At 48.0% G+C, this 9,741-nt stretch overlaps 1 protein-coding gene across 1 annotated transcript in view; it reads left to right on the plus strand.

Moving 5' to 3' along the window:
* The first annotated feature begins 2,180 nt into the window (after positions 1-2,180).
* SLC8A1 (solute carrier family 8 (sodium/calcium exchanger), member 1) overlaps positions 2,181-9,741 on the plus strand; it is a 109,671-nt gene continuing 102,110 nt past the window's right edge. The window contains exon 1 of the mRNA XM_009333726.1: positions 2,181-3,979. Coding sequence (XP_009332001.1) covers positions 2,181-3,979 — 1,799 coding nt within the window. The remainder of the gene's footprint in view (positions 3,980-9,741) is intronic.

Genomic DNA, 9,741 nt, shown 5'->3' on the forward strand with positions numbered 1-9,741 from the left:
TTATCACCCAGCTCTCTGACTTGCTCACTTCCTGCTCTGTGTATCTTTTTCTTTTCTTAATTAGAAAATGGGGGGGGGGGGGGGGGGGGGGAGGGGGAGGCAGACCAACAGTTCCTGGTGAGGAAATGCCATTTATATAAAACTGTCTTGATAAATTCTCAGTATTATTCTTCCAGCCCAATAATCCTATTACGGCATCCTTAAATAAAAGCAAATGGAGGAGAGGGCTTTGCTCCATCATTACAATGTCCCTTTGTGGAGTAGATCCCATAACATGGGTGCAGGATGGTACCCATTGCTTCCTCCAGCCAGTTCTTCACTTGCTTGCAGCCCTGTCCCTGCATAATATGCCCCTGCCCTAATGAGGAGGGGTGATTTCTGTGTCATGGGGGATAAGGAGATGGACGATGGTGACCAGGTGCTTTTCTTCAAGGGGGCGTTGGTGTGTCCCTGTTTAGGAGAGTAGATGCTTCTCCCCAGGAACGCCTGCCTGGCTGTACTTTTGCAGTCAGCAATGCAGCATGTGTAGCCTGCTGTGTGGCTGGAGAACCAGCCTGGTTCCCAGCTGTGCTGTGAAACAAGCCCTTTTTCAGGAGGAACAGGGAAGGTGTGCTTAGCCGTCCTGCTTGGGTCACGCTCGCTATGACCGGGCCCAGGTGACAGCTGGGATGCTGTCACTGGATGCAGCCTTTAGTGTGGATGGGCTGGTCTGTGTCTCCCAGTGCATGCAGCTGTGCAGCTGTCAGACCTGGCGTTGTGTTTGCTGGAGACCGGGCAGATGGGAAATGGTGAGGTGAGACCTGCCAGGCATTGCAGAGGCTGGATACGGGCCTGGGAATACCATCCTTCTCTTAGAAGTTGAAACCTTTTGTGGCTGGGCTCTTTTTTTTTTTTTTTCTTTCTGGGGTGTGTTTTTTTAAATGAGCAAAACTAGTTCAGCCTTTTGTATTCTCCAGCAAAGTAAAGGTATTGACATACTCATTTTCCTCTCTTCATAGAACCATTTTTAAGTACCATGCGATTAAATTAACTTGGAATGGAGAAGCGTAGTATGGCAAAGGCTGTCCTTGAGGAGAAAATATAGCTTTAATAACTAGGAATCTGGCTTTTATTGGCTAGTAAAATTGAGAGTGTAACACTGAGCATGCTCAGGTTTTTGCACTAAGCATCTCTATGTACTTAAAGGCATCTGTTCTGTTGGTTTATGCACTGTTAACTAACCGCAAACCTCTTTAACAGCTCCTCTACACTGCTGGAAAATCCTGAGGTAGGACAAGGGCAAATATTGCTGTCATGCTTCATGGCTGATGTTGTAAATGGAGTGAGAAAGGCCCTTGAAGGGAAAGCCATCAGAGCTGACCTAGTGGGAAAAGAGCGCAGGGACAGGTTTCCTCTCGAAGCATGCCAAGAGAGCCAGGCTTGGATGCATATGGGGCTCTTTCCAGTTTTGGGAAGGTGCAAAGTGATGCACTGTGGAAGGAATGGCTCCAAAATCATTAATTAAAGACTGCCCTTCTGGTGCACCTTATGACCAAGTTACTGTTAAGAATAAGGTTTTGCCAGGGCTTGAGCTCACTTCATGCAAATTTCTGATGTGGAGTAGATGCTTGGGAGGACTGTGAGCAAGAAAAGGCTGTGAAATATATAGTTTACAGTGATTAAAAATGGCAAGTATAAAAATATTTTTTTAAAATGATGGGGGGATAGTAGATTTCCCTGTCCTCACCTGCTCTTACCCTGAGTAAGTGAGTGCACCGTAATTTTGAAATGGGAAACACTTCTGCCAGGTGTGAAGCAGAATGATGGGCTTTAATTAGATGAGAAACAAGAAAATGCAATTGAACAAATAGGCTTTCAGCGAAGAGAAAGAAAGTAGCATTAAACATCATAGTAGCTAAAGGGGGTAGGTGCTAGCCCACTGGTAGCACCTCAATCAGTCCTTGTTCATATAACTGAACTGGATGATTTGTACATGGAAAACTGCAGTAATCATAACACACATGGGCTTATTAGATGGGGCTTCTTGAGTAACAGGGTAACTTGATTATATGTTTGGGAAAGCTGGGACATAAACAGGGTGTAGGGGAAAACCTGTTATCTCTGGTTGGCCTCACTTAATGCATCTTTCCTTTTGTCTCTACAGGTTGAGGATGTTTGGGACCTGTTCGGTGGAAGCGGCCATGTCACGAGCAACTCACCAACCCACCTTCCCAGTGAGCTTCCAACTCCTGAGCGTTGTGCTGGTGTTGGTCTTCCATGCAGACAGCATACATGCGGAGAGCCCCAGTGAATTGCCTGTGAATGACACCGAGGAGTGCACTGGCTCATACATCTGCAAAAAGGGTGTGATTTTACCAATATGGGAACCCCAAGACCCCTCGTTCGGTGACAAAATCGCTCGGGCAACAGTGTATTTTGTAGCGATGGTGTACATGTTCCTGGGAGTATCTATCATAGCTGACCGCTTCATGTCCTCCATCGAAGTCATTACATCCCAAGAGCGGGAAATAACCATCAAGAAGCCCAACGGCGAGACCAGCAAAACCACAGTGAGGATCTGGAACGAGACCGTTTCCAACCTCACACTGATGGCCTTGGGTTCGTCTGCCCCCGAGATCCTCCTGTCTGTTATCGAAGTGTGTGGCCATGGCTTCACAGCAGGGGACTTGGGGCCAAGCACAATTGTGGGGAGTGCTGCATTTAACATGTTTGTCATCATTGCAATCTGTGTTTACGTTGTTCCAGATGGAGAGATAAGGAAGATCAAGCACTTGCGAGTGTTTTTTGTTACAGCAGCCTGGAGCATCTTTGCCTACACTTGGCTTTACATTATTTTATCTGTGTCTTCTCCTGGGATTGTGGAGGTTTGGGAAGGCTTGCTCACCTTCTTCTTCTTCCCCATCTGTGTGGTGTTTGCCTGGATAGCTGACAGGAGGCTTTTATTTTACAAGTACGTCTACAAGAAATACCGAGCTGGCAAGCAGAGAGGCATGATCATTGAGCATGAGGGTGACCGGCCCTCCTCCAAAGCTGATATCGAGATGGATGGAAAGGTTGCTAATTCTCATGTGGAGAACTTTTTGGATGGGACACTGGTGTTGGAGGTGGATGAGAAAGACCAGGATGATGAGGAAGCCAGGAGGGAAATGGCTCGGATCCTGAAGGAGCTGAAACAAAAGCACCCCGACAAGGAAATTGAACAGCTTATAGAGTTGGCCAACTACCAGGTCCTGAGCCAGCAGCAGAAGAGCAGGGCTTTTTACCGCATTCAGGCCACTCGGCTCATGACAGGAGCTGGCAACATCTTGAAGAGACATGCTGCAGACCAGGCCCGCAAAGCTGTCAGCATGCACGAGGTCAACAGTGAAGTGGCAGAAAATGATCCCATCAGCAAGCTCTACTTTGAGCAGGGTACCTACCAGTGTCTGGAGAACTGTGGCACTGTCGCCCTGACCATCATTCGCCGGGGAGGCGACTTGACCAACACTGTGTACGTTGACTTCCGGACAGAGGATGGGACAGCCAATGCCGGCTCTGACTATGAGTTCACTGAAGGGACAGTGGTCTTCAAGCCTGGAGAGACCCAGAAGGAAATCCGAGTTGGCATAATCGACGATGACATATTTGAGGAGGATGAGAACTTCCTGGTCCATCTCAGCAACGTCCGCGTGAGCACTGAGGCCTCAGATGAGGGCATTCTTGAGTCCAGTCGTGTCTCAACACTTGCCTGCCTGGGATCACCATCTACTGCCACCGTCACCATCTTTGACGATGACCACGCTGGCATCTTCACCTTTGAGGAGCCAGTAACACACATCAGTGAAAGTGTGGGGACCATGGAAGTGAAAGTGTTGCGAACCTCTGGTGCGCGAGGAAATGTTATTGTGCCCTACAAAACCATTGAAGGCTCAGCCAAAGGTGGAGGAGAGGACTTTGAAGACACCTGCGGGGAGCTGGAGTTCCAGAATGATGAGATAGTGTAAGTGAAGGTTTTATTTGTTACTTACAGTCTCTGGTTCTCCTGAAATTAAATGCACATGGCTCCCAGAGCTGAACTGGAGGTGTTTGGGTGCCAGCACATTGCAGTAAGCCATGAATGACCTTATGTGCTTTGGGGAGCCTGAAATGCTGCGTTCCTGCCTTGCTAACAGACCAGAGAGTGATGCCTGCCCAGGGGCACTCCACCCTTCCAGTAGCAGGGAGGTGGGACTGGTTTGTGAGCCCAGCCTCCCACACCCTACCCATGCGCTAAGAAGATCTCTATAGCCTCGGCTCTACAGTGGAGCAGAGAACAAAACTGAGCTGGCTGTTACCGCCCAGTCACAAGGACCTGTCTTGCGAAGGGCCTAAACTGAGTGTATGAATTGTGGTGCCTACTTTCCCTTGCCTGTTGAGGGTCAGGTCATGCGGAACGGGGCCTCAGCCTGTTCCACTGATGCTCAGTTCAGGGCTTTGGTGAAAGTCACTTCACCTCCTCCTCTTCTAAAGGCTGCAGGCCTGAGTCCAATGCTTGTCCTGAAAAAGTATTGTCACGCAGAGAAGCCTCATGGTTAGGATGCAACTGCAGACACATTTGGCTGCTTGCAAATAAAAAAGAGGCTGAAAGCTGTTGTGGAGGCTACTCCTGAGTGTTGCTAGGTGGATGGTGGAAAAATTATTAGTGCTGTAGCCTTGTTTATTACATTATGTGGAGAATATAAATTAGCCCAGTAAATCATGGTAGAAAACATCTATCCTTGGGTATGTCATGAAGACATTTCCTTGCCCAGCTGGGGCTATGGGAGGAGCAAGGCTTGGGAGTTGCGTGGTTCCTCAGGCTCTTCCTACAGTGAAGTCTGTGTCTGTAGATCAGTCCCTGCCAACAGTACACCCTGTAGCACAAAACCAATGTGTAGAACTTGGAGCAGTCACTGATAAAGGGCACTGCTGTGTCAAGGGAGAGCTAAATGTTGGCTTGGGTATTGCATATCATACAACTGGTCTCTTAGGAGCTGAAACAGACCCATGATGAGTGCCAAGAGTGGGCCTTATGTTCTGTCTGTTACTTGTATCTGCTCCGTGTGCACAGGGAGAATGAAGCAAACAGGGGAATCATAAAACTTCTTGAAGTTGGGGGAAATAAAAAAGTGATTTGTAGTTCTCAGGCAGGGTATTAGACCAGTTGGGGTTTTGACTTCTCAGGAAAAACCGAGCAAGAACTTCACAGCTCCACCAATCTGGAGGCCAGAACATGCATGTTGCTCACACAAGGGTCAAGAGCACACAATATGCCATTGTTCCTGGCTCCTGAATGATAACTGTAGTAGAGAAGAATGCAGTTACTTGATTTTTTTTTTTTTTTTTCATTTTGGGAGAAGCAGGGAGTTGTCTGCAGAGATGCGATGAACTAGGCTATAAGGATATCCCCCAAAGGCTCTTTACTTTTTAACCAGGTCACTCAGCACTAGAAAAACTGGGCTACTGGTAGGAAGACTTTGACGTTTGATCTCAGTTCCCCTGGGCTGTGACATGTTTACATGGCAGGCCAAACACATGGCCGCAGGCTCTGCGATTGCACTCACAGGGGCTTGGGCTTCCCCCTTGTCTTGGATCCATCACTCTGGCCAGGATCTCTGTGCTGTTCTTCATCAAAGACAGGTAGTGTCACCTGTGTCTGCGCTGCCTGTTAGCGCTCAGTCTGTGATGTGGGGTTTTGCAGTGGGACGGCTGTGCCGTCTCCCTGGGGTTGCACCGGGGCCCGCTGTGCTGTGCCTACTGCCTCTGCGGGTGGCCTTTCCTCCACTAAGCTGTTCACTGCTGACTTTTGCCAACAGCCTGGTAACAAGGGGTGTGTTGGAAAAGGGCTGACCACATCCTGTCGGAGCTGCTGCCTGGCCTCCCAGGGCGTGCTGGTGTGCCTTCCCCATGGCAGCAAGCCTCCTCCTTCCTTTTCTTACTGGCTGTCAGCATGTGCACAGCAAGCAAGAAACGGGGGAAAACAGCTTTCTTGGAAACCCAAGTGTGTTTTTTCTGTGCAGATGCCAGGGCATTGCCATCATATCTCTATTGCCTTTAAACTGTCTCTCCCTGGAATTGCAGGGAGGGACGGTACATGGGAAGCACCACTTTAGGAGTTCACAGCCTGGTACAGATGAGGGCTTGGGGAATAGGATGGGAGGAGGTGGCAACTGCAGGGCCATATGTTGACCAAGGAGCTTGCTCCATTCAGGTGGGAGAAGGATGAAACTCCATTTTCCAGGAGAAGGATGAAACTGACTGTACAAATTGCAATCTATTCATGTGCCTGAAAGGCAGTAATTATTCCTCTAAAACTTACCTGCTACAGTCCACGTTCAGGTGTTGGATGGTACAATCTGACTTACAGAAGATTTCCTGCAGGTCCGTGTCCTGCAGCACAAAGGCGGTGTGGTTCTGAAGCTGAGGTGCTGCTTACAGGCATCGTCCCTTGGAAGAATTTGCTCTAACGGGAATAAAGAAGATGTGCTAGCACAATATGTGGATTATAGAGCTAAAGCCTGTTTCTGTGTCATTGCTTGTTAGTGCTCTGCTTCAGCTAAACCACAGCTGTGTAGAACGGTGCAATTCCCCAGCACATTTGATTCAATAAAGTTCTAAAACTTCAGGTTTTCCCATGCTCTGGTGATCAAGGGATGGCTTTGCTGCCCTTTCTAAAGGTCTTTAGTGCCTATTCAGCTCTGCCATTCTAGGCTCTATCAATCAGCTTGGTAAAATTGAGTAAGATGTGTTTTTCTGGGGCACTAACAACAAAGGTAGGGCAGTGCAGGGGGACACAAGGATGAAAGAAAACTGTGTACAAGCCTCTATTATGAGGGCTGGCTTGCTGGTAAGTCTCAGTAAAATTAGAAAGTGCTGAGAGGGCCCTGATCTTCTGGAGACCTTCCTCTGGTTCCCAAAAGGCCCAATTACATAACATATTGTTTGTTTGTGGCGTCCAGAGAGACTTTCCCATTTTGCAATCTGTTGATGCCCCCTTTCCCAGAGCACACAAAATAGCTGTGTAACTGCTGAAGCCGTGCCACTCCTGTGCATTTAAACAAAGATCTCATTCCGATGCTACCAAAAAGATGTGTGATGGAGAAGATGTTGGTCCTCCTATGGAACATTTTATCCCAGCACTGCCTGGTAGCCTCTTGGAGTGATGCTCTTCTGCTCCTTGCTCCTGAAGCACAGCTTGTGTGTTCAATGGGTACATGTTGGCAAGTGAAAGAAACAGCATTTAAATGCGTTTTGCAATGGGGTTAGCTGGGGTTGCACAACAGATTGTTCCAAGGTGTGTGGGAAGGCTAAAGATGTCTGACTTGGGTCACAGCAAGGCCAGTCTCAGTGATGCTGCACGGGTACCTGGGGCTCTGAGACACTGGTGTAGGACAGGGGGCTATGATTTAAAGTGTAAGAGAGAGCCCTCCCTCTGGGACCATCCTCAACAAGGTGACTCCAGTCTTGTCTTGCATCTCCATTAATAATTAAAGCTTTCTTGATGAGAACATGGCGAAGATGTGGAGTTGCAGACTCTTCCTGCCCACTCGTCTACCACAGCTATTGTGATCATAGAAAAGGTCACTGGTTCACCTAGGCAGTATATTTTTATCTCCTGACTGAATGTCAAATAATTCAAAAGAAGTCCAGCCTCCTATCTTAGAGGAAGAAGCAATCCTTCCCCCAGCTGATGGGATCTCTTCTCCTTGCTGTCTCAAAACATCAAGAGGGGCACCTCTTCCAGATGTGACTGCAAAGCTAAATGAAAACTGTGTGTTCTTTCATGTTCAAAAAATAGTCTTTTTTCTAGAGAAAATATTGCAACTAGACATCTATTACAATCTGCTTTCCAGATGCCTGCACCCACACCCCCCAAAAGAAAAGTTTTTACTGCATTAATAAGACAGTGAGGAAGATGGTACACAAAATTAAATGGATAACCAATTAAACTGGTATTTCACCTATGCAGTTACACCTGTAAATGCATGGAGAATCTTATGTCAATAGATCTTGCTGTTCATAATATATAGTTTGGCTGTTTTTATAAAAGGTGCCTGCTGCAGGTTTAGGAACTGACACTCTTGGCCCAGTGAACTTGACTTGTCCAAGCCAGCTTTGGCATTTCTCTGGAAGCATAAATCTAGGAGCCAAATGTTAACAATGACACAAACATCAGCTAAATCCTGTGATTTTTTAGGGAAAGTGTCCCCAGAGACCACATAGCCTCCCTCCCAAGAGCCCTTTAAAAACGTCAGTGTCAATAAATATAGATTGTGGTGGGGGGGAACCAAGTGGTACTGTTTTTTTAAGTTACCCTTTTCTTTTCCAGAAGAAGTTGGGTGACGTATTTCTAAAGAAACGGCAAAAATAAAATCCTGACTCAGCCCTGGGACCTCTCTAGCTCAGTTTTGCATCCGTGGCCTGCAGCTTCAGAGAAAAAAATTAAACCTCCAGCATGGTTAGCCTTGCAGTAGGACACAGTCGAAGAGCAGAGAGTCTTCTGATGTGGCAGAGAGACCACTGTAAACCAGGCTGAAGGTGAAGCAAACAAAGATTTCCCTTTTCACGTTTCATCGTTGAACACATTATCTCTCTCTTTGTCCATCCCACTTTGTTTGCGTGGGTCAGTGTGCATCCCCTCCCTCGCAAGCCCAGGGTTAATATCTGGAGGCACAGTGTGAGATATCAAAACAGACGAAACAAAGATTAAACTCTTATTCGGCCTGCTTCCAGCACCCAGCCTGGGTTTTAGAGCATGTTTTCTCCTCGCCACTGGCAGTCTCACCTGGCCCAGTAGGACTTGCAGGCGGTTCAAATATAGCCACCAGGATCTACATCTTGGGTCCTTGGCAGGAGCACCCAGTGCCCTGGGTCCATCTTATGGGAGGTGGCCCTGGCCATGGCCCACAGCAGGGAGCTGAACACCTGTGTTGCACCAGGCTGGGGCATGGTATGGGGACCTGTTTCCCTTTCCAGGGGAGTTCTGGGGAGGAGAAGTTCCCTGGGGCTGAAATGTATTATTGCTTTGGGTACTGAAGGCCAAAAGCTGGTCATCCCCTCTTTGGGGGGGGGAAGATAACGGCTATAACAGGGTGAGCTGTCTTTTCTTTTTCTCTTCTTCGTTCACACAATGTTTAGTCTTTCCTGAACACTCCTAAAATGTTAGCCTTAGTATCTCCCAGCCATGTGCATCTCTCTTAAACTGCTGTGCTCTCGTCTCGGTTGCGCTGGACAACTCCCTTACATTTCTGTTAGGAGACAGGAAGGAAATAATGCCATGTGGTGTTCACAGACCTTCCTCTTTCTCCTGCACCCAAGTGCCTGCAGGTGCTTGCTGTTGTCCTGTGCACACAGACTGGGCACCAAGTGACACAGACACGGTGTGTACTGAAAAAATCATTCCCAAGTGCCATGTCAAGTCTCAAGCCTGCAAAGCACGTACTTGCAACTGTGTCTCTAAGTGTCTTATGGCCTGATCTGGTCCTTTCCTCCCCAGAGTAAGGGCAGTGGGTGTGCTCCTGTGGCATGTCATCATGGTGTTGTAGGACAAGTCCTGCCCGTAGCTTGCTTGGGGAGGGTGAGCACGGGATGCAGTCTGTGCCGTTTGCCCAAATAAGTCATGAAATCTAGGAACTTGATTTGATGATGTCCCCTGTGGAGGAGATTAGGCAGCGAAGTTGTGTTATTGGATGAAGCAAGTTGTGCCAGCAATTCACTGGGGGGAATGGGGGGGGAGGAGGGTGA

This window comes from Pygoscelis adeliae, unplaced genomic scaffold (assembly GCF_000699105.1).
Source record: "Pygoscelis adeliae isolate BGI_AS28 unplaced genomic scaffold, ASM69910v1 Scaffold621, whole genome shotgun sequence".
Taxonomy (NCBI): domain Eukaryota; kingdom Metazoa; phylum Chordata; class Aves; order Sphenisciformes; family Spheniscidae; genus Pygoscelis; species Pygoscelis adeliae.